The sequence below is a fragment of the Hoplias malabaricus genome, chromosome 2 (genome assembly GCF_029633855.1).
Source record: "Hoplias malabaricus isolate fHopMal1 chromosome 2, fHopMal1.hap1, whole genome shotgun sequence".
Taxonomy (NCBI): domain Eukaryota; kingdom Metazoa; phylum Chordata; class Actinopteri; order Characiformes; family Erythrinidae; genus Hoplias; species Hoplias malabaricus.
The window spans coordinates 63,801,170-63,827,053 of record NC_089801.1 but is presented as its reverse complement, the minus strand read 5'-3'; the positions used below and the strand labels follow the sequence as shown (position 1 = coordinate 63,827,053).

Genomic DNA, 25,884 nt, shown 5'->3' with positions numbered 1-25,884 from the left:
TTACTCTCATTTTTTGTCATTTACTTATTGTTAGTTTTGATCTAAATGTAGTCAACAGAAAATTATCTGTTAAAATGAAACAACAGCTTAAATATTTTTACATTTAAAAACATTAAAATCCTACATTTTGGAAAGAATATAGTCACTTTATTTCTTTAAATACATTTGGCCTTTAGTTAACAATTACTTTTTAATGCAAAAGGCGTTGCAATTTGAGACTGAATCGACTTCAAGAGTTTCAACTCTCTGAATCATTGACCAACCGTTCATTCGAGCGACTCCTGGATTCAGTAAGAATCGATTCTTTTGGAGTCGACTCCTCTTCGCTGTTCTGCCCGGCCTGTTTTCTGTCCTGTTTTCGTTTCATTGTGATTTTCAGTTTCCAAATCATAAATAACAGGTCATTTTTCAGTTTTTAAACCTTCTTTCACATTCTAAATCTAAATCTATATGTGATTATTTTTATTTCTTGTCTGGTTTCTTCCATAAAAAATACGTCAATTAACACTTTTGTCAATGAAATTAACTGTGTTCAGGACACAATTAAAGCAGCAGAAACATTATAAAGGGTGTCATCTGTCGTTTGGACCTACAGGTGTACCTTCTGCTATAGTGCTTTAGGAGTTCTTAAATTTGAGACTGAAATGTGCCCTTGAACTTTACATCTCATGCTTTCACAGTTACGTCCACTGCAATGTACTCCTACACCACAGGGGTGGCCCAGCAAAGGGTCATCCTCCAGTCTACAGCCCCAACAATAATCCAACAGCCGGCCCAACAAAGGGTCATATATCAGTCCACAGCCCCAACGGTGATCCAGCAACCAGCCCAACCCACTATAATCCAGTCTTCAGGCACGCAGATGGTTTATCAGGCTTCCAAACCGACGATGGTGCTACAGACCGGGGCTTCGTCCACTGTGCTCCAGTCTGCAGTTCAACCACAGGTCCAAATACTGCCTGCAGTCCAACCTGCTGTTACTGTAATGCAGCCACAGGTCGTGCAGAGAGTCTTCCAGCCGGGGGTGACAGTCTACCAAGCCCCAGCTACAAGTGGCGTGGGTGAGTGCTAGTGTTCACTGTGCCTCAGAATAAGTCGTCTACTGATCATTAAATTTGTTTACATCCAGGACAAAGAACTGAAGGAACCCTAGAACCAATATCCTAGGGCTGAAATAAATTTGGCATCTCAAAATTTCTCTGCTATAGTAGTGTTGTAATCCACAATTCCTGGATTCCTGGACAGTTCCAGAGGATCTGGGTGAGAGCTAGACCTTGATAAATCCAGTCTATATAAACTGGTAGGGGTCCAATAGCCACACTATAAAATCTTAACACTGTAAAAGCATATGCGATAGATCAGAGTGGGCCCAAATTGAACTGTAAAATTTCAAAAATATTTGTAATATATGAAGCCAAACGACATAAGCCCAAATATACTGTCACAGAGTTTAATGAGCTGTTCATCTGATGTTTCTTTGCAGTATATCAGCGCTATTACTGATTCCATCCTCCAAGGAACCCAGAGAACCCAAAGACCACGGAGAACTCCAACCTGACGCAATCATTCTCTATAAATTTTGAAAGTTTCATTTTGAGGGCTTGACTTTTACTACCAATTTGCTGTCAATTGTAATAACCGTTAGTACTAGAATAACTGTAATTTGCATAGTTTTCCTTTCCTACTTGTGGTGTTTACAGAAGGTGGTGTGGAGTAATAAAGAAAGATTGAAAATCATGCACCAAATACCTAGGTTTATTCATAAGGCCCAGCCCTTTCCCTTCCCTCATCCTCTAGCGATCCACTACAGCACCAGATCAGATATCAATTTAGCCCACAACACCTCTCAAAGCCCAACACTGAAATTTGGCCCAGACCCACCCCCTCTAAACCCACTTCATTGGATTTCACAGAAATACTCCCAGCTTAACTAGAACAATACAGAGAGCACACACCAGCAGCTTCTGTCTCCCACCATGCTACACCGTCAATCACACACTCACCCTCGGCCCGTCATGTCACAACTGGTCTGAACTGGCTTAGAGGTGCTGAACTGAATGTTTTTCACAGTGACAGTGTTACGTTAACCCTGCATGTCTCTTTCTGACGTAAAGGTGAAGGTGGACAAGGGAATAAGAGCACGTTTGCTAATTTCTTTAGCCAGCTGTTCATTCTCAAAAAGTTTCAGAAAGCTCCAAAAAGCAGAGCTTGAACTTTTGGCTTGAATTTTGAGCTACAATGAACACCAGTGGAGTGGTCTGTATCATGGCCTGCTGTAGCCTTCTACATGTAGCTGTTGTCTTTATTCGGTAAACACAGTACACGATACTGTTTGTAACAGAGAAATTGTTATATGCAAATACCACAGCATTTTGTGTGAGTCCTGGAGCCAATCCATCATGGATACAGAGGGCTGGCTGTACTGTGATTAACAACAGACGTAGTTACACGCTTGGTAGAAGAAAACACTTTACAGATGCTTGAGCATTTTATTTTGTGAGATTTGCACGGGTGAAAAATATATATACATATTCCCACTGAGCTGAAATGTATTAAAATAATATCTGTGGCTTTAATAAAATCAACTAAACTGTCTTTCACTGCTTTAATTACTCTCTAAACTGTTGTTCTTCTGAAAGTGTGTGTCCACATCCTTGTCAAGAAAGCAGAGCTGGGACTCTTATTATACCTTCTTATAATTATGTTTATATATATATATATATATATATATATATATATATATATATATATGTGTGTGTGTGTGTGTGTGTGTGTGTGTGTGTGTTAATAATGTGTTTTTATGTGTATTTTCCTCAATCTGAAGGAGTTACTGTAAACACACAGCTGTAATCCTAAATATGGGCACAACTGAGATTTAAATTAGGAATATATTCTGATGTAAAGGAGTTAAAAATATTGCGATGTAGCTGATAACACTAATGGCCTACAGGGGGCAGACTGGAGCTTTATTCCTGACTTGGGCAGGAACTCTACATCACTACGCTCAGCTTTCACTCCATAATCTCCTACGTCAGTGAATAAGAACGTCGGAAAACAACGTAAATCTGCACTGGTTGAAGCAGTTGACACTTTTTTATTGAAAAAAAAACAACCACAACGATTAACTGCGGATATCATCACTTTGTGAATGACACGTGGTATTTAAGACTGATCTCACTCCTATAAAACCTTCTTAACACAGATCTGTCTTAATTAAATAAGGAGATTGTCCGTTGCATCTAGTTTTCTATAGGCTCAAACCCTTTATGAATTTACCAGGATGTTTTATGTTTTAATTAATTAATACATAATTAATCAGACATCACCAAAAAAAAGAAAAAATATTTTATATAGTAGTTGAATATTTTGACTTTGTTAATCACACCTCAAACAAAATAAATGTGAAATAACTGGGTATTTTTATTTCCATATTTTGTAGAGGAAGAGTAAATGGAATCATTAAACACTGAGGATGTGCTTTACTCAAACACATACAAGGCCATGACTATATATGCAAATCAGTCTGCAGCTAAAAGTGAGTGTTTACACACCTTAAAGAGCTGTCGGACTCCAAGAACCGACCCCAAAAAGAGAATTATCAGGTGAAACAATGACAAGGGTTTTATAATTAATTCAAGAAAGAGCTTTAAGAGTTTGACGGGATTGGACAGGTTAAGAAAGGAAAACATACAGGGACCAGGATAGAAAACTCAAAGCAAAATACACAACAAAAGAAAAACAAATGTGCAGAGTCATTGTTTGTGACAAACTGTAAGGAATGGGATTTACAGTTAGAAAAGTGAAAGGAAACATCTAAACCGAAGAAAACAAGATTACAGTGGGTTTAGAGAGAAACAATCGTGTGTGTGTTTATATACATGTATATATATATGAAAAAAAAAAACGTGGCCAAAATTGACACAGTAATGGTTTATTGATTCATTTTGTTCCAGTTTAGTAGTATGTTTCTGAGTCACAAAAGTGGAAGAGAGAAACCCCTGAGTAAGAGAGAAACACGGTGAGATCTGATACATTGTAAAATACAGTTTCAGTGGTGTACATGACGGTTGTGTGCACAAAACAGGGTTAATCAGAGCTCACTGTGGCACACAGATTTCTAAAGGAAATCCCCAGACCTCTGAACTCTGTTGACACAGGGGCAGGGTGTCACAGTGCACCACTTTCATAAACACCTTTAGTTCAAATACCTCTAGCTCCCTCTAGAGGCTCTTTCACACTGCTCCTACCCCTCTACCTCCTCCTCTATCAGTCCTCCCTCTACCCACTCCTCTATCAGTCCTCCCTCTACCCACTCCTCTATCAGTCCTCCCTCTACCACTCCTCTATCTCCTCCTCTACCATCTCCTCTATCACTCCTCCCTCTACCAGCTCCTCTATCTCCTCCTCTACCACTCCTCTATCAGTCCTCCCTCCACCTCCTCCTCTATCAGTCCTCCCTCTACCCACTCCTCTATCAGTCCTCCCTCTACCACTCCTCTATCTCCTCCTCTACCACTCCTCTACCATCTCCTCTATCACTCCTCCCTCTACCAGCTCCTCTATCAGTCTATCAGTCCTCCCTCTACCCACTCCTCTATCAGTCCTCCCTCTACCACTCCTCTATCAGTCCTCCCTCTACCAGCTCATCTATCTCCTCCTCTACCATCTCCTCTATCACTCCTCCCTCTACCAGCTCCTCTATCAGTCCTCCCTCTACCCACTCCTCTATCAGTCCTCCCTCTACCATCTCCTCTATCAGTCCTCCCTCTACCTCCTCCTCTATCAGTCCTCCCTCTACCCACTCCTCTATCAGTCCTCCCTCTACCATCTCCTCTATCAGTCCTCCCTCTACCTCCTCCTCTATCAGTCCTCCCTCTACCCACTCCTCTATCAGTCCTCCCTCTACCATCTCCTCTATCAGTCCTCCCTCTACCTCCTCCTCTATCAGTCCTCCCTCTACCCACTCCTCTATCAGTCCTCCCTCTACCATCTCCTCTATCAGTCCTCCCTCTACCCACTCCTCTATCAGTCCTCCCTCTACCATCTCCTCTATCAGTCCTCCCTCTACCTCCTCCTCTATCAGTCCTCCCTCTACCCACTCCTCTATCAGTCCTCCCTCTACCAGCTCCTCTATCTCCTCCTATACCATCTCCTCTATCACTCCTCCCTCTACCATCTCCTCTATCTCCTCCTCTACCATCTCCTCTATCAGTCCTCCCTCCACCTCCTCCTCTATCAGTCCTCCCTCTACCCACTCCTCTATCAGTCCTCCCTCTACCTCCTCCTCTATCAGTCCTCCCTCTACCTCCTCCTCTATCAGTCCTCCCTCTACCCACTCCTCTATCAGTCCTCCCTCTACCATCTCCTCTATCAGTCCTCCCTCTACCTCCTCCTCTATCAGTCCTCCCTCTACCCACTCCTCTATCAGTCCTCCCTCTACCATCTCCTCTATCAGTCCTCCCTCTACCTCCTCCTCTATCAGTCCTCCCTCTACCCACTCCTCTATCAGTCCTCCCTCTACCAGCTCCTCTATCTCCTCCTATACCATCTCCTCTATCACTCCTCCCTCTACCATCTCCTCTATCTCCTCCTCTACCATCTCCTCTATCAGTCCTCCCTCCACCTCCTCCTCTATCAGTCCTCCCTCTACCCACTCCTCTATCAGTCCTCCCTCTACCTCCTCCTCTATCAGTCCTCCCTCTACCTCCTCCTCTATCAGTCCTCCCTCTAGCACTCCTCTATCTCCTCCTCTACCATCTCCTCTATCAGTCCTCCTTCTACCAGCTCCTCTATCAGTCCTCCCTCTACCATCTCCTCTATCAGTCCTCCCTCTACCTCCTCCTCTATCAGTCCTCCCTCTACCCACTCCTCTATCAGTCCTCCCTCTACCTCCTCCTCTATCAGTCCTCCCTCTACCTCCTCCTCTATCAGTCCTCCCTCTAGCACTCCTCTATCTCCTCCTCTACCATCTCCTCTATCAGTCCTCCTTCTACCAGCTCCTCTATCAGTCCTCCCTCTACCATCTCCTCTATCAGTCCTCCCTCTACCTCCTCCTCTATCAGTCCTCCCTCTACCCACTCCTCTATCAGTCCTCCCTCTACCAGCTCCTCTATCTCCTCCTATACCATCTCCTCTATCACTCCTCCCTCTACCATCTCCTCTATCTCCTCCTCTACCATCTCCTCTATCAGTCCTCCCTCCACCTCCTCCTCTATCAGTCCTCCCTCTACCCACTCCTCTATCAGTCCTCCCTCTACCTCCTCCTCTATCAGTCCTCCCTCTACCTCCTCCTCTATCAGTCCTCCCTCTACCCACTCCTCTATCAGTCCTCCCTCTACCATCTCCTCTATCAGTCCTCCCTCTACCTCCTCCTCTATCAGTCCTCCCTCTACCCACTCCTCTATCAGTCCTCCCTCTACCATCTCCTCTATCAGTCCTCCCTCTACCTCCTCCTCTATCAGTCCTCCCTCTACCCACTCCTCTATCAGTCCTCCCTCTACCAGCTCCTCTATCTCCTCCTATACCATCTCCTCTATCACTCCTCCCTCTACCATCTCCTCTATCTCCTCCTCTACCATCTCCTCTATCAGTCCTCCCTCCACCTCCTCCTCTATCAGTCCTCCCTCTACCCACTCCTCTATCAGTCCTCCCTCTACCTCCTCCTCTATCAGTCCTCCCTCTACCTCCTCCTCTATCAGTCCTCCCTCTAGCACTCCTCTATCTCCTCCTCTACCATCTCCTCTATCAGTCCTCCTTCTACCAGCTCCTCTATCAGTCCTCCCTCTACCTCCTCCTCTATCAGTCCTCCCTCTACCTCCTCCTCTATCAGTCATCCCTCTACCACTCCTCTATCAGTCCTCCCTCTACCCACTCCTCTATCAGTCCTCCCTCTACCACTCCTCTATCAGTCCTCCCTCTACCAGCTCATCTATCTCCTCCTCTACCATCTCCTCTATCAGTCCTCCCTCTACCCACTCCTCTATCAGTCCTCCCTCTACCATCTCCTCTATCAGTCCTCCCTCTACCTCCTCCTCTATCAGTCCTCCCTCTACCCACTCCTCTATCAGTCCTCCCTCTACCCACTCCTCTATCAGTCCTCCCTCTACCAGCTCATCTATCTCCTCCTCTATCAGTCCTCCCTCTACCACTCCTCTATCTCCTCCTCTACCATCTCCTCTATCACTCCTCCCTCTACCAGCTCCTCTATCAGTCCTCCCTCTACCTCCTCCTCTATCAGTCCTCCCTCTACCTCCTCCTCTATCAGTCCTCCCTCTAGCACTCCTCTATCTCCTCCTCTACCATCTCCTCTATCAGTCCTCCTTCTACCAGCTCCTCTATCAGTCCTCCCTCTACCTCCTCCTCTATCAGTCCTCCCTCTACCTCCTCCTCTATCAGTCATCCCTCTACCTCCTCCTCTATCAGTCCTCCCTCTACCTCCTCCTCTATCAGTCATCCCTCTACCACTCCTCTATCTCCTCCTCTACCATCTCCTCTATCACTCATCTTGTTTTTGCCTGTGTTTACTCTGCAATCAAACAAACCAACAAACAAAAAAAAAGTAAAATATATACTCATTAGATTTTTTAATATTATTTTTACAGTATGCAGTGATTTACCCGGAGAAACAGTGTTAGTTAATGGTCCAGTACGTGGATTAGTCATAGATAATTAAGAATGATTCTGCGTCACACATACTTTTCATTATATATTTTTTTCTGTTCCAATGATGAAAAAGCACAGGAATGCAGTGGAACTTGCTCCTTCTCCAGACCGCTGTCTTACTGGTTTTAAAGATTACTTCACTACGAGTTCACACGGTGTCAAATCCCAGAAATGAGTGTTTAATAGTTCACTTCCCCACTATTGTGCTTTGTCTGTGACGTATTTACATAGTTGTGCCCCAAACATCTTGACGCTGTGACGCTGTGTTTCAAACTGGATTTTCCAGAGTGTAAATCACATTTACCACACCATTCTAAAACAAAGGGGGGAGGGGGCGGTTTCCTACCCTCTGCTGGAAGTTACAGAGTGCAGTTTCTGCAGTGATGAGCCCAGAGTAGCCACAACAGAGGCTCTCGTCTCCCTATTACAGCTCAGTGCATCATCACAATGATTTTAAAGCTTTAATTTTAAGGTAAATATACTACATAGTGTTGCTTTAAAGGCAAAAGAATAACCCGTTTTATTCAAAGGAATACAACTAGGTTGGAAAATGATCTGGTTTAGAAATTACTAATACATTTCTTGGTACACAGACCACAGTGTAGACATTAAAGGAATTTAGAGAAGGCCCTTTAGAAACCCTTTCAGCACAGACTGCGTTCATAATGTGTATTTAAGTATAGACCAGTGCTGATTGGGTCAAACAGGTGTGATTTGTATTACAGAATTATGCAGTGGTCGTCTGTTGGAAAGTGTCACAATCGTCTATGAATGTAGATGATATTGCGGCAGTTCGGGCAGCTGTGCTCCACATCCTGACAGCTGTGCACACAGAACGGGATCAGACAGAACGGCCAAATCCTGCAGAAACACAAGAGAGGAACTGTGAAGGGGCACTGTAAAATATCCTGTAAGGTTCAGTAACTCAGACAGACAAAGCTTCAGTATCTGCACCCAGACACATGGCCAGATTTATGAGAACTTGGCCCCCCACCGCAGCTAAAACAAACCTGTCCATATGTAAGCTATGAAAAAAAAGAATCAGGTGAATACCTCCCATTTCTGCAGGACTTTTATTGTGTATTAATAACTATAAAATAAAATTAGGGGCTTTCTTTCCACATCCAGAGGTCCATGAGGTCTCAGCTGATGCTAAAGTAGAGCAGAATAACAGTTTTACTCTATACCTCTGTATTAAAAGTGTGGATGGTATCTCAAAATGATGACGAAATTTTGAAATTCTGACAATGCTTTAGTCAACTTTGTGCTCACGGATATGAGGCTTTATTCTATAAACAGGTGTGATTTGAAAAAGCTTTTCTGTTCCTCCAGCACCAGTCACTGTACTTCGCTCTCTCAGATACAGGTTTTTATCATCAACACGCGTCGTTTAATAACTCACAGGAAAAGTAAGAGTGTTCCAAATATGATCCAGACCAGTGTTCCGTTGATGAATCGAGTCACTGTGACCACGTCATGTTGGCAGTACGTGCACTTCAGCTGTCCAGGTATTTCTCCGAGACGAGGCTGAACCACTTCAAACACACACACACACACACACTTCATTAATACCCTTTCATTTAATATCACATACAATACATCACTTTACCTCAAGATCTACTGCAGTGCTCCTCTGCTCTGAATTCATAATTGGATCAGGTGTAGTTCTTCAGCAGTGGTTCTTAAACATTTCAGACCAAGTACCTCCTGTTATCAAACCAAAACCTCCAGGTACCACCTATGATATTTACCACAGAAATGTGGCCGCTGGTTTTTCCTCGGAGCCGGGGGCATGCTTGAATTTTGTGCATGTTTTTTTTTTTTTTGCTTTAATTTACTTTGAATTTGTCAATTAACACACAATTATCTAAAATAATTAAATTTATAGAAAAAATATAAATAACTATTGGCCTAAACTGAATGTTTATTAGAATGTATACAATTTAAGGGCAATACATTTTAAAATGTTGAAAGAAATAAAAACGAGAAGACGTCAATGTAATATCAGTTCTGTGCTTTAACAGGCTCCAGGTGAAAACAGTGCGGCGCTGGGTGCAGGTCACCGAGGCTTTCTGCGCTTGTAGTAGTATTTAAAGGAGGGGCAGCACTGTGTTAAACTGTGTTTTAGGGCTGTAATGATGAGAAAAACGACCATGTTTCTTTCAGCTAAGTGGTTTCTTCTGTTTTGACTTCACATGTACAGAATTCTTGCTTAGTTTCTCTCTATTTTTGCCTCTGGGTTTAGTTGTGGGCTTCAGAGTATTTCTCGGGCTTGGTCTCTGATTGTTTTTCTCGATTTTGCTTTGCCCTTTTTTTATAATAAAATCCACTACCAAGCCTTTGCCTACCTCCAGTACAGCGAAGATTGCTCTAAGACTGCAAGGGAAGCTCAGCTTCCCCTAAAATGTAAAAAAATAAGTGATCAAATATATACTGTTGTGTGTACATGTCATTGAATAAATATGCACTAAAACGCGATCAACATCAGAATCAGCTTCTTATCACTGGTAAAGACGCGGCTTTCCTCTCAATCATTCGCGCAGATTCACAGTGATTTAAACAGTGAGGACGCTGAGCGTCCACAGAGTTCAGTGGAGAAGCAGCAAAGTGCAGCGAAACGAGGCGAGTCATTGGATAAATGCTGGGCTTTGTCCCGCCCATCGGACGCTGAGCGTCTCTGGGGGTCTATGGGGCAGTGGGCTGGCCTCGGCTGGCCCGGACGCACAGCTTCTGCATGATGATTGGATGATCTGTCTGAGGCTGAATCCCTTTTTGATTGACAGCAAAATGAGCGAATCAGCGACCCTTTGCACAGGCGGACACACTTCACATGGGCCAAGGCCATTTAAGCAGCCTAGCTCTGCTGGCCATTGTGAGGACACTAGTCAAGTCCCTGGAAAAGACGCCTTGTTGGTACGACAGGGTCACAGATCATTTTCTTGAAAACGAACGGAGGGTAGAATTTACGTATAAATAAACCGACATATTTTATGATTGAGCTTCCTCTCCTTGAAAGCCACTGCTCCAGTAATCCACTGAAACTGGGCTTTCTCAAAGAAATTGGGGGGTAGTGTTCCCTCCCTGGGAAAAAAGCAGAGGAACATTGTCCCCCACTCACTGTTCCTTTACAGATGTAATCAACTACGGTGAATTCACAACACTTTGTCTTTTTCTACAAGTCATAATTATGAAAACTGTGAAACATTATGTAATGTACAGATACAAACTTTACACTTCATTAATTAAGTAGTAAACTTTCTAGGTCATTTGGCGTACCACTTTGATAACCACTGGATTAGAGTCAAAATATCTCACAGTGTCTGTATGAGACCTCATAGTGGATCTGAAGCCTGATCACCTCAAGATCTGGATCTGATCCCAGCTAAACGTTTTTTTGTGTGCGTCGTTTTAAGCCGCAGTTCACTGCAAAGTATTCAGTGCATAATAACAGTTTTAAAGATTGTTTTGTGTACTGTATAGTTGTAAATAAAAACTCAAACATTCTTCCACTCTTTTGTCATTTATGGTAACTGTTGTATAGTGTTACAAATGACAACTGTGACTTTGTTAAAAAAAAAAATACAAAATAATAAATAAAAATAAAAATGAAGTAGTTTGAAAATGGAGAGAGAGTCATTTATTTGCCGCTGAATTCATTATGAGTTCCATCAGGAAAAAAGTGCTGCAAAAAAATGTGCATTGATTTGTTCTGTTCTTGGGGATAATATTGTATCGAAAATATTAATGAGTTTTGGTTTAGACAATTTAATTTTGGGGATTTCAATGTGAGCCTTTATAAATGCAGGGAGTTTTTTAATAAAATAATAATAATGTTTAATACTGTGTGACAGTGTCCTAAAACTGAGAGAATGTTTGAATTTTTAAAACTATACGTTACCTTTTTACATTTATTCGTACTCCTAATGTATCTGTTGCACTTAAACACAGTGTAATATTTTGTTATAATCAAGTACAAGAAAGCATTTTTAAATTTAATTAGCTTCAGTTGTGTACTTATTTATAATGTAATACAGCAGCTAATTTACTTTTATAGCTTCAGCGTAAATATACACTGGACATGTGGCTAACCAACACATGCTTTAATCTTCATTAACTTATTTCAGTAGTTTCTCTCTAGACCTGAGATCAAGGCACAAACACACACACTACACACTGATAAATCACTAACCACTCACCCACAGGGCTGACCACAGTGACCGTCTGCTGAAATCCAGGCTGAATGACTGTAGTGGTTGGCTGCTGGATCACTGTCACAGATTGAGGAACCTGCTGGATTACGGATACTGGCTGCATCATGGGTTCGACCATCACAGTTCCAGGGACAGCCTGCATTACTGTTATTTACAAGAGGACACAAGCCATGGGTCAAACAATGACTTACTTTGAGCTGAAGAATTAAAAGAGCTAGTGTTTTTTTCACCACATGGAGACTTTAAAGTAGATATTTTACTTATAAACCATTTGCTCAGTGAATGTGAACATTTATTTGGGGATCTGGAGCCCCCCCACCAATCCAGACAGCCCTTTCCTGTGATCTGCCCAAATCAGTAAACATGGGATAAAACAAGGCTTTCTGATTTTGCTCCACTTCCAACAACATGTGAAGAGACTTAAGAACTGCCCCGCCCCCTCGTCTGAGTCTGTTTAATCACAGCTCTGCACACGTGTGTAAAAGCAGGTCATAGATGTTCAATTACGACCCAGAACTGCGTTCACTCGTGGGAAAAGAGTGGGGGACAAATGTCTCTAATATAATAATCATAATCATAACAGCTCAGACTTTCTTGAAGGTATAAGCCCTCACCCAAGAACAAACAGGACCATGGGAGAACACTTAATGGAAACTGCAGAAAGAGGTCTATGATGTGTTTTATCAGTGAAATGACTTCTATTCATAATAACAGTGCAGTGAGGTCACATTATGAGATGTCATGTGATGCGCAGACCTGGGTGCTGAGGATACTGAGGCATCGCGGACATCTGCATTGGTCCTGAATACGGTGGTGGGAGGTCCTTCTTGTCCATCTACAGAGTTTTAAAACACTGTAAGACAAAGCGAGAAATAACGCCACTTTCTTTTGAACTGTTGAACTGTTATTTAGTTGTTGTGCAGCCCTGAACTACACCGTTTTTACAGTGAGAGTCTAATACAAAGTGGTGTGACAATGTGCAAAGTTGTATCTGTTAGTTCAAACCACATAGTATCAGTCTCTTTAATGTGAACATTTAGAGTGGCATCACTCTCAGAAAAAGGTAAAAACAGTGTAAATGTGTCTTTACAAAGTACGACAGTTGTGTTTCCTAAAGGTACAGTACATTCTCTTCTTCAGAAGGAGAGATACATGTTTGTAATGTTTCATTATAGAACTGTGTCATATAAAAAAACATAATAAAAGTCCTGAAGATGAAACGGAGCGTATGAAATCAACACAATTTTAAAATCTACAGTTATAATAAAACAAGGTACAAATATGTTCCCTTGAGGGTACCACCACAGAGACAACAGAAGGTACCACCACAGTGACAGTGGGTGGTGACACTGACATTTTCTGACAGTGTACAGTAACCGTGTCCAGAGCATCAGGCAGTGAACAGTGAGCAGTATACCATTTCATATCATAACATAGTTAAACTCAGGTGTCCAGATTCATTCACTGTGTACTCATCCAGGAAGAATTTGCTCTGGTTTATATAATGATCCTGAATCAAAGGGACACCATAAAAATCCCAAAGAAATGTAAAGAAAACAGAAATGTAAAGACACTCTCACGTGAGGTACATACCTGCTTTTAGGATATACCAGTGGCGATGAGGAAATCTGAAACTTTATCTTGCTCTGCTTTGATGCTGTACAGGAATGAGGCAGAGAGGGAGAAGTAATGTGTGAGAGAAAGAGAAGTAGGGAGGGACAAAAAGACCAGGTGATCTATCACCAGACTAGCTCATTGTTTACACTGCCACTCTGATACAATGCGAAACAGTTCAAGGGCTAAGAAAAGTTCCTGCCAGGGCCATGTTTGTAAACGGAGCTCAAGTGTGATTTGAGGTGGGGACGAAGGGGAGGGAGAGCACATGGCAGACATCTCAGAGTTCTTTGGCTTTTCTCTGATCCCAATCAGTCTGTTAGAACACACAGGTGAAATTACAGAGGAATCATGTACAGTATTGTGTAACATTGGTTACGCAGATTACACAGATACCCAATGTAAACTAGAGCAAGAGCGGAGAGGTTTTTATAATGCGTCAATCAAGCTCAGTGCACAGCTTTTAAAAACATATCTTTTTAACCAAGTTCTTAAATAAATAATTATTTTTTTATTATTATTATTTGGATCTATACAGCTCCAGGTGTGTTCTCCCTGTGTTTGTGTGGGTTTTCTCAGAGGGCTCTGATCTCCTCTCACAGTCCAAAATCACACGTTGGTGGATTGGAGACTCAAAAGTGTCTTTAGGTGTGAGTGTGTGAGTGAATGTTTGAGTGTGTGTCACCCTGTGAAAGACTGGCGCCCCCTCCAGGGTGTGTTCCTGCCTTGTGTCCAGTGATTCCGGGTAGGCTCATTAACCTAGTGAGTAATGAAAATACTGCTATTTATTGTATTGTCTTTTAATTTGATCATTAATATTATTTTAGTTGTAATCTATTTTGTTTATGTTGTGAAATGAAAATTCATTAAAACAAATAAATGTTCTTGTGATGAAACTTATAAAAACTATTATTTTAAAGCATGGACCTGGCGTAAAGTAGCAGCATCACTGACATCAACATTGTCCCACGCTTTTCTTCTGGGGTGATTTGCAGAGTCATTGTTGCCGTGACGTCTCAGTAGGAGGGTTCATATCAGCTGCTGAGATGGACTGTCAAACTGTGAGGCAAGACCTGGTGAAAAGAAATAAAAGATCTTTATTTTCCTCTTCATTTACTCATTTCCTCCATTTGGAGTCCAGTACCTGATCAAGCCCTTAAACTGATACAAGTTTGAGCTTACGTTCCTCTTAATCTACACAGAGAAAATGATAAATGTAGCCCTTATTATCAACAGGAAAAACTCTTGTGTGATGAACTCTTCAGGTGTAATGAAGTGAAGAATGAGATTCACTGTATCCTTATGAACTCACTGTGTGTGTGTGTGTGTGTCATTGCACAAATGAACACAAAAGACAAAAGGATCTTGGGTTTCTAGAAAGGCACTATAAAAGTGTAACGTTAAATGAATAAAAAGGCCTGGTCTAACAAGGGTGTCAGTGCAAACTTTCTACAGTTTAATGCAGGTTTATAAAAAGAATGGTGACTTAGTAATTGTGTTCTCTCTGTGTCTGCGTGGGTTTCCTCCAGGTGCTCTGGTTTCCTCCCATGGTCCAAAAACACGTTGGTAGGTGGATGGGGGGGTGTATTCCCACCTTGCGCCCAATGATTCCAGGTAGGCTGTGGACCCACCGCGACCCTGAACTGGATAAGGGTTACAGATAATGAATGAATGGATGAATGACTCAGTAATTTGCACTAAATGTGCCAGAGTACGGAGGCTGGGAAATGGACAAAAGAAAGTGACTTTATTCCACACATATTTTATTTACAGCTATATATTTACTTTATGGAGGTTGATTAATCGTTTATTTTGCTCTCATGTTTTTTCTACTTTTCAGACTTTTATTTTGTTGCTGCTCACATTTTCATTTCGGACTAATAGTTATCTGTCTATATAGGTCTCTATCTATCAGTCTCTCTATCTATCCATCTCTGTATTAATCAGCACTCCCTCCAACTATCCATCCCTATTGATCTCTCTATCCCTCTGTTTAACTATTTCTATATTGATCTCTCCAACTAACTATAGATCTTCATATCTAAGACTCTATCTTTATTTATCTCTCTCCATTAATTTATTGATCTCTCATCTAACTCTGTCACTGTTCTATATCACATTTATCTATCAATCTCTACCTAACTCTATTGATCTATCATTCTATCACCTCCTCTTTTTCTATTTCACTCTCCTTGTATGGATCTTTAATTAAGTGAGCACTGGTCCTGTTGTTTTTCAGCTGTACACTGTTCAGAGTTTAGATGAAAAGTTTGATACGAGGTATAAATAGAAACTAGAGGGTGTAAAACGTGACGCTCTGTTGGTCAGACCGGGCCTGTCATGTGTTTCACAATCAGATTAACAAATAGTTTTTTTTCACCTGCTGAAGAGCAGCCTAATAATCTCTTCTACTGAACTCTCTCTATCTCTCACTCTAAGAGAAATATACTAGTACTCTTCACAGCAGTATGACGGTTTTTATGCAGTGCAGTCTGAGGGCTCAAAGGTTACTCACATTCATTAGTGGTGTCAGCAACAGAAGCTCAGCTCACAAGTTACTTCCAGTGCACAAACCTGGCCTCACTGTCAGAATCCTGCCAGCTTCATTCTGATTAGCTCTCTGTAAATTTGCATCTACGCACTTCTGTGAATTGTTTTGTACTGGCTCTGGTATTGGTCCAACGTGAAAACTGCCTCCTTCTACGCATCATGCCAAAATAGACGACTTGTGATTGGTCCTGTTGTGTGTCAGTCAAATTTGTTTTCCTGCAGTAGGAGGCGGCTCTTGGCCACGTTAAGTGGTGAAAAACCTTGATTCTGTACAGTTTTGTACTGAGAAGTGTTTTTTTTTTTTAACTCTTTGACTCTTTGTTTAGCAAGAGGACCTCTCTGCTGAACCTTTGTTGGATGCTTTTTTTAAAGTCAAATATTCACCTGCTGTGCTTTTGTTGTGAAATAAAGCAACACGCGTATAGATAATTAACAAATGATAGATTCTTGTTTTTATTGTATTTCTTTATTGTGAATTCCAAAATAAATTATCATAATATAAATCGTGGGCGGCACGGTGGCGCAGCAGGTAGTGTCGCAGTCACACAGCTCCAGGGGCCTGGAGGTTGTGGGTTCGATTCCAGCTCCGGGTGACTGTCTGTGAGGAGCTGGTGTGTTCTCCCCGTGTCCGCGTGGGTTTCCTCCGGGTGCTCCGGTTTCCTCCCACAGTCCAAAAACACACGTTGCAGGTGGATTGGTGACTTGAAAGTGTCCGTAGGTGTGAGTGAATGTGTGTGTGTGTGTGTGTGTCTGTTTTGCCCTGTGAAGGACTGGCCTCCCCTCCAGGGTGTATTCCCGCCTTGCGCCCGATGATTCCAGGTAGGCTCTGGACCCCCCGCGACCCTAAATTGGATAAGCGGTTACAGATAATGGATGGATGGATGGATAAATGGTGGGATTGTAGTATAAAGTTCTTCACTATAAACACATGAGACATTCACATCATTGTTACATTTTTCTTTTCCCAGGCATATCCTTTCTTAATACCTGAACAAAATAAGTAATAATTGTAGACTATAGAGAATGGAGTGGGTAGAATCTGGCTTTTTGATACCACCGGGGTGAACACAAGCGTGTAGCAAATTATTCTGTCTTTTACCACCACAAATGCAATGTCACCAGACTCGTTGATCAGGACGGTCCAGATGCAGCTGTTTACACTTCAGCACATTCCCATGGTCATGACTGAGAGACAGAAAAAACATATGAAAAAACCAAGCATGCCCTTGATGTAGTTAATAATGGAAACATTTTGCAAACAACCCAGTGAAGAAAAACAACAGAGTCACAGTTCATGTCCTTACTACGCCAGTGTTAAATCACACATACCTTAGTTTTCTAGTAGCCCCGGATATAGACATAATAAAGAAGGAGGAGACAAAGAAATAAACTGTCAAAATGTCGTATCATAAATTGTTGTGTCTTGTTTACTGACTTAAGCATCACACAAAAGCTCGTTTTGTTTCACAATAAAGCTGATACCAATCAAGGTATTTTTTCTAACAAATCAGTATCAGCACAAACCTACGCCAAATGCATTGTTTATTTCAGTGTTCACACAAGTGGCGTAGATAGAGCACACTTTGTGGTAGGACTCAGATAAAATGTATTTGAAATATTTAAAACTAGAAAGACCCAGTCCAGCAGCACCTCAGAGTGGTACTGTGATTAGTACTTTTTTTAAATCTTTTATTTACGTTGTTATTTTGTAAAAATAAAAAATTATAAACCTAAGCAAGACTTTGAATGCAGGTGAATTTTTTTTCTTAATTCACTACAGAGTTTGTCAGTTGTTAGGCACACACACAGGATTGATTTTAATAACTGTAATCTACTTGAAGACTATGTGCAGATACTCAGCTTTAAAGGATTTAGATCAAGATTAAGGCTTTGAAAACCTAACTTAATGTACACATGCACTGAACAAATTATTTTTTCCAAATACGTACAACTTAGGATGATTTAAAAAGCAGTTTAAATTAGTCATTGGTCATTCAATTAATTTGAAATGGTGAGTATCACCTTCAAAGACTCCTCACTAGGATCAGAATAATTCAGACAGAGATGCCAAGGGGCTGGAGCCGGTAAAACTTACTCAAAAAGTTTATTCTTTAACATCACATTTACAACAAAGCAGCACTAGAGGGTCCATGTAATCTGCTGGATATGTGCCACTAGGAGTCCTCCAAGCAGCAGTGATTTATAACAAGCCAGTTACTACCCACTGGGGTTTTTTGCGTCACAAGCTGTTTGACTCTATAAAATCCCCACAGATTGGACTTAACATGAAATCAATTAAACTCCATTCACAGAATCTTTTATTAGTTTAAAAGCCTTTGTGAACGATGCCAGTTTAGAATCTAAACAATAAATAAGTGTTCATTAATTAATGGCTTATTTCATTTACGTAATCATTTGCACAACAGTGTTAAAGATCAATTATTTCACCACTTCACTTTGAGAGCCACAAACATTATGAATGCATGAAGAAGTAATGGTTTACTAATGCATTTTATACTCTGCCTTTGAGGTGACGGCTGGTGAGTCAGCGTTTACTACAATTTACCTGATGACTGCCATGAAGCCTGTATGTACATTGTGAATAACTCATGTCGCATGATGAAATTTGTACCTTAATTATGTAATTCATATTCAACTCCAGCATTAAGGCATGTATGAGACATGCTTACATCATACATATTCATGACTCGTGATCTACAACGTGCAGGAATTAATGATTACTCACTCATTAATTAATACATTTTCATGTACCTTTATTGTAAAGTGGTAACTTTAAATACGTATGTGACTTTTTCTGTTATCAGCTCATCTGCTATAAGAAAAACACTACATTTTTATCTCCACTTTGTTCCTCCCCCCTCACATTCTTTCACTTTGCTGTATGAGAGCATGTCACTGTAACACAATGTTTCATATAACGATCCACTGAAAGCTACTGAAACCTGAGCAAATCAAATCAAACCAAAAACGCAGATATCCTCAAAACTCCACAGAACCCAGGTAAGTCCATGTGTACATTGGTGTTTGTAAAAATAGATGACAATATTCTTTATTTTGTTGTTGAGAATGTAAAAAACATTAGCAGTTTACGTATGTTTGATATTTCAGAAGTGAGAGTAAATGTTAATTCCATGCATCTGAGGGAAATATTCATGAATATGAACTCCAGCAGTGTCATTCATTACTGAGTTTTACTGATAACTGCGTATTATACACTGTGATCACTGTGTTAGTTTAAAAAGTGCTTTTTGAAAGTCTAAAGCAAATCAGAAAAATAAACGTATCCTATTATAATTTTCTAATGTTACGGATAAAATGTCACTTTTATCATTTTAAAGTGATTAATTTTAAAATGTGCTTTGTGCAAATACTGTCACCAGACTTGCTGGTGTAGATGAAACAAATAAAGACAACTGTTGTACAATGACGACAGACACAGAGACAGCCCTTTGCAGCCAGACACATCTGTGTAACAGAGTCTTCTGCAAAACTATAAGCACCTCTGTTCAAATCACTCTTTGTTGTGGTTGTAAGTGAAGCAAAATTAAATGTGACATTTTCATTTAGAAGTGTTTAACTTTACAATGAACCTCACTAGACAACACTTACAAGAGTATTAAATATTCTACTCAAGTAAAAGTACCGGTCTAATAATGTACTCAAGTTAAAGTTAAAAGTAGTGCATTTGAAATGTACTCAGGGTAAAAGTTCTTGTGGGGGGGGGGGTATCCTGTGTAAGCACAAAAAGGACAAGAGGATATAAATTTCATAAGGTTTTTAAAAGCTGCTCATTCTCTCTTGGCAAACACAGCTTACACTGCATTATAAAGATGTCACCTTTCATACACAGCTGAAGTCCTTTAAATATGGCCAGGGTTTAATTTCTTTCCAAATCAATTCAGAATTCGACGGGGTTCTGCACTCAGCTGGGTTTTGTCTGTCTCTGTTTCTTTTTATTTTACCAGTAGATTCCTCTCTAGGCCTTCATTCACATTTCGGTAGTTTCTGGTGCACAATTTTTTTTTTGAACTTTTATTTACATTTTTTACTTTGTAACGGGTGTGATTTAAAATATTGCGAAGTACAATACTTCAAGCAAATTGTACTTAAGTAAAAGTAAAGTTACAGATTTTAAAAACTACTTAAAAAGAAGAAATACACAAAAAACCTTCTCAAGTACAGTAACACGAGTAAATGTAAAACCTCTGCTAGACAATACAAAGCAAGTACTTGGAAGAAACTAGTCAAAGGAGAGCCAAACCTGTCAGAAAAGGGTTGAAATATGAGCAGTAATTATATAGAAACTGTAGGAAGGGGGTTAAATCAGAAAACTTGCATTTTAATCATATCCAACGAGCAGTGACTTTACAACCACAAAAACGTCCAGGACTAAAAACAAAACAGTCTGGTTATTCTTATCTTCTTTTGCAAAGAACAAAATAGGCCTGTGCTGTATTTCTTTGGAAACTCACAGTCATGTTATGGGTCATAAAATTCCCAGTTGTCCAAAGCATATCAAATGAAAATTGAAAAAAAAATGGTCATATCTTATATTTTATTATAAACATACTAATAGTTGCTGTCTGATAAAAAACATGTATCTCCACTGGAGTTGATTTTTATTTTACTACATCATTTGAACACAGCTGTCCTTCACATTTCATGATGAATGGAAGTGGTTGACAGTAACCAAGTAAATGTACTTCAGTGTATCTGTACTTTAATTTAACTAAAATTCAAAGTCAAATATCTTACAATTTACTCCACTACAGTATGAAAATTTGTCATTACTTTTGTCTCATGCATGCAAAAAAATAAACATTTTTACCTAAAATAAGTTGATTAATCAGGGGTCTTTTTAAGATATTAGAGCCATAATAAATGATTTACATGTTAATTTTATGGGAGAATAATGTTTGATTCTTGCTTTCTATGTAAATATTATGTTTTTTTACAGTGTATATCTGTTTTTAACAGGAAATGTTGTAAGCACAACAGTTGTTGAATGTAAAATTTACGTTAGCCAAAAACATCAACTGCCTTAAGCATCACAATAATATCGTCTCAAATAAATTCATAGGTTCCTCTATTTTTTCTCTGATTTCTCTGGATGTGTGTCTTGTTCTTCTACAGCTGTAATGGATGAACCTTTGTACGAGGTTGTATTTGAAAAAACTGAATCCAGTAACATACAGTCGGAAGATAGTCCTGCATGTCCAACTGAACCTGTGCCACAGGTAACTGTGATCTCCCAGGCACCTAACCCTGCAGTAGTCCAGACTGAGGCTATACCACAAGTGACAGTCCTCCAACCGATGCCTGTACAAGTAGTTCAGTCTCCAGTCATCACAAAAGTAAACACGCTAGGTGAGTCTTCAACAGTTTGTTGATGTCATTCTCCCTATGGTCCACCATGCTCCGTACCTGTGGTAGCACCAGCTCTTCTTTCATTTTGAGTTACGACCACAGATATAAATCACTGGAGGATTCTGGAGCGGCGCCATGCTTAAATCTTTGGCCCAATCACTGAGCGATCACAAGGTCGATCATTGGTGATGCTGCTGATGTTTTTGGTCTAATGTCCCAGACAGTACAATTAGCCTTAGCTCTAAGAGCGAGAGTGACCCTCCTACCCTACCATCTCTCAGCACAGGGCCAGTTACTGGTCTACACCAAGTGCGTACTGCGCTGGTGAAAGTTTGACACAAAGCAGTGGCTGGTTTCACGTCTTGAAAGAATTTGTGCTTTTTATCAGGCAGCATCATGAATTGTTAGAGACGTGACATTTACATTTGTACAGTATGTATTTGATAAACATCTGTCTAATAAATAAATATACAAAGAAATTGTAACCTTATGGGATTACCTTATAGATTTGTATATATTTAATTGCACACAAATGATAATAAATCTTAGGTAGTATTTCATATTGTAAAAAAACAAATGTGTGTGTTTGTATGGCAGTGTCTAAGCCGGACCTGAAAGATATCCCTGGACAATTCAAATGTCCTTATTGTCAGCTTGACGTTGTCACAGTGACCCGTGTCCTTGCGGACACCAATGCCTCCTGCAGCCTTTTTGGAAGCCACTGTTCATTTACGTGAGACACACACACACACACAGAACACACACACACAGTGAGCGAGAGAGACCTGGTCAAAGGACATTCAATGTATGTGATATGTGCTACAGTGTTGCCCTGTCTGATTTTTGTCAGTACCCAAAGTACCACTTTAAAATAAGACTATGTTTAGAAAAGCTTACAAATGGTTTAAATACCTGTTTATAATATGGCAGTAAATTAGGTTGTCAAAACCTTAAATGTCATTAATAATCCTTTGTAACAGAGATAAGACCTTTTTTGTCAAATAGAGAAACCTACTGAAAATGTTGAAGTAAACAATAATCTCAGACTTGAGAATGTGAATTTAGTCATTTCACATGTTCAGGTCAGCACCACATTATCGGTGATGTACAAAAAAGGGTTAAACATATTAACAAATATGTTCTGGAGCTGGCAGGTTTAAAGTTGACTGATGGAGAAGACAAAGTGAGGTCAGTATCTGGCTAGATCTGAGGTTAGACGGATGTGGTTTCACTATTTGGCAAACAACTAATCACTGTTTCCCTTTCTATCTGTGTGTTATATCAGATTATTAATGACTAATAATGTATTAGGTTCAAATCCCGCTCCGGGGTGACTGTCTGTGAGGAGTTGGTGTGTTCTCCCCGTGTCCGCGTGGGTTTCCTCCGTGTGCTCTGGTTTCCTCCCACAGTCCAAAAACACACGTTGATAGGTGGATTGGCGACTCAAAAGTGTCCGTAGGTGTGAGTGTGTGAGTGAATGTGTGTGTGTGTCTGTGTTGCCCTGTGAAGGATTGGTGACCCTGAACTCGATAAGCGCTTACAGATAATGAATGAATGAATGAATAATAATGTATTAACAACATAAATCGCAACTATTAATAAACATACAAAAAAATGTGTCTTCTGCATTTAACCCTTCTGTGGCAGTGAACACACACTAGTGAACTAGGGGCTGTGAAGAGACACCCAGGGCAGTGGGCAGCTTCCCCGGCGTCCGGGGAGCAGTTGTGGATTTGGTGCCTTATTTGAGGTCCCCTCAGCCATGTATTCCCTCAATACAGTGCTGTACCTTTCAATCAAACCTACAACCTTTTAGTCCTAAGCCCTTTTCTCTATCCATTTAAAAACCTTCATAAGTGTCGTCTTATTCTAAAGTGGTACCTATATTCTTCACACATACAAAACTGTATGTATCAGAGAGTCTGTACTAGGAAGTGGTGTATGTGTTCCCTGTAAAAACACAGGTAAAGTTCATTCATTTTCACTTGAAATATCAACAAAAACATTTGACTGTGTTTCCTGTTCCTTGTCCTTTCTTTAGTATTTGGCCGTGCTGTCTGGTTCCATTTCACTCCTGTCATGACGTGGAACACAGCTGCCCCAGCTGCAGGAACGCCATCTACATTTACAAACGCTCCTGAGACCCACCAGCTCAGGGTCTTTATTATAATCTAGTGATGCCGTCTGTCTTACTCTGATAGACACATCTACAGTTCCAGGAAGAATCCTAAGAAACCTACACAGCAAACTCACCAGTGTTAAATCAACACTATTAGTGTTAACACTGAGAGTGTTAAATTATTACACTAACAGTGTTAATTTAACACTTATCGTGTTGATTTAACACTAGTGAATTTACTGTGTAGGAAAGTTGTCTAGGAATATTTTTCTTTTGCAGTTTTGTGTATTTTTTTTAATCTGAAATCTACTTTAAAAAAAAAAAAAAAAAAAAAAAACATAACAATGTTTATACACAACATATTTCATCATTTTATCCCTTAGAGGAGTCAGGTTGTTTCAGTTACTCTGACTAATATATTCACTTAAAAAGCCAGTCCATGCTGAAACACTCTTATATAACTCTTTATCACAACTCTAAACTGCTGTTCAGAAAAACAAAAATGGCAGCAATATTTCCATGTAAAGCCTGTAAGACACGAGGGATTATGATTAAGTTTTGAAACTTAACTAAGGTTTATGTAAGACCTTATACAATAGATGTGTATGAAATTACACAAGGCAAAAGCTAATTTAAACTTTATGCCCAAATACCTCCACAGCACCTTACAAACATGGTCTACATATATATTTATGAGCAGAAAGCATTTTGAGCAAATGTTTATGTTTTTACTGTGACATGGGTCTTTAAACCTGAAGAAAAGGACACCTGTCAGAAGGAGTGAGTTCAGCAGCATTCCTGTATTAAAGACTGTGTCAAAAATGTGAAATCCTGTCATAGTCATCACCCTCACTTAGATCTTTTTACATACTGTAGAATGTTACATATTCTAAAATAGATGTAATCAAATCTTTAATTTCTATTTGAGCACATAAGAGCACAATAAAATGTAAATACTTTATTCAGTTTTGTATTTTGTCAATAAAAATAAATTAAAAAAGACAAGTTTAAATGTTCTCCTCTCTGACAGTTTACAGGAGTGTTCAGCTGCGAACGTGTGTTTAAACTACACAACACTATTAGTGTTAACCTGACACCGAGAGTGTTAAATTATTACACTAACAGTGTTCATTTAACACCGATAGTGTTGATTTAACACAAGTGAATTTACTATGTAAACCCCTAATGAGACGGCTGTATCTAACTCTCATTGTGAAAATGTTTATGGGTTATTTCACCATTATAAACTTGAATAATATCCCTGATTTTTGAGATTAATAACTAAAGATTTGTTTCTATGGAGCTAAAGTATTTGAATCTAAACTTTGAATATTTGTATTAAATTTGTCTGAATATTTTATATCAGAATTATCATTGTATGGCATTTAATAGACTTCTGAATATTTCTTCATAAAATAATGGGTTCCCTGCTGTGCCCTGTACCTTACTACTCTGGTTTATGAATATATCAAGGTTTTTATGTTTAGTTACATTAAAAATATCACATCCATCCATTTTCCACCGCTTATCCGAGTCCGAGTCACGGGGGAAGCAGTCCGAGTAAAGAAACCCAGACCTCCCTCTCCCCAGCCACTGATTCCAGCTCCTCCGGGGGTATACCGAGGTGTTCCCAGGCCAGTCGAGACATGTAGCAAAGAGCCCAGTACCCCATTCTCCCAGAGCACCTCCCACAGAATATCCCTAGGGACACGGTCGAATGCCTTCTCCAAATCCACAAAACCCATGTAGACTGGTTAAGCAAACTCCCATGCACCTCCCAGGATCCTAGCGAGGGTAAACAGCTGGTCCTGTGTTCCACGACCGGGGCAGAATCTGCATTGTTCCTCCTGTATCCGAGATTCAACTATCAGTCGGACTCTCAACCCAGTACCCCCGCATAGACCTTACCGGGGAGGCTGAGGAGTGTGATCCCCCTATACTTGGAACACACCCTCTGATCCCTCTTTTTAAAAAGGGGAACCACCACCCCAGTCTGCCAGTCCAGAGGCACTGCTCCCGATGTCCACGCAATGTTGCAAAGACGTGTCAGCCAGAACAGCCCCACAACATCCAGAGCCTTGGGGAACCCGGGGCAGACCTCATCCACCCCTGGGGCCTACCGCCAAGGAGTTTTCCTACTACCTTAGCCACCACAGCCCCAGTAATAGACGAGCCCTCCCCAGGATCCCCAAACTCTACTTCCTCTGTGAAACATGTGCTGGTGGGATTGAGAAGATCCTCAAAGTATTCCTTCCACCGCCTAATGATGTCCCCAGTCAAGATCAACAACTCCTAACCCTACCATATACAGTGTTACAAATACAACACAATGTCATTTTC

At 40.5% G+C, this 25,884-nt stretch overlaps 1 protein-coding gene and 1 long non-coding RNA gene across 3 annotated transcripts; one reads left to right on the top strand and one right to left on the bottom strand.

The window, feature by feature from the left end:
* Positions 1 to 7,483: 7,483 nt before the first annotated feature.
* LOC136686965 (lipopolysaccharide-induced tumor necrosis factor-alpha factor homolog) lies at positions 7,484 to 13,594 on the bottom strand. Of its 2 annotated transcripts, none has more exons than XM_066661095.1 (5): positions 13,467 to 13,594; positions 12,630 to 12,708; positions 11,859 to 12,017; positions 9,065 to 9,197; positions 7,484 to 8,523 (listed from the first exon to the last, which is right to left on the bottom strand). In XM_066661095.1, exons 2-5 carry the CDS (start codon positions 12,706 to 12,708, stop codon positions 8,418 to 8,420), a joined length of 477 nt encoding a protein of 158 aa, XP_066517192.1. In that variant the 5' UTR covers positions 13,467 to 13,594; the 3' UTR covers positions 7,484 to 8,417. The 2 variants fall into 2 exon arrangements, with proteins under 2 accessions (XP_066517192.1, XP_066517194.1); XM_066661097.1 differs by having other exon boundaries at positions 12,630 to 12,726; positions 13,467 to 13,579.
* Positions 13,595 to 18,936: 5,342 nt separating this feature from the next.
* Positions 18,937 to 24,802, top strand: LOC136687232 (uncharacterized). Its single transcript, XR_010800421.1, has 4 exons — positions 18,937 to 19,058; positions 21,192 to 21,425; positions 22,023 to 22,158; positions 23,467 to 24,802. It is a non-coding gene; the product is annotated as an uncharacterized lncRNA (long non-coding RNA).
* Positions 24,803 to 25,884: the final 1,082 nt, after the last annotated feature.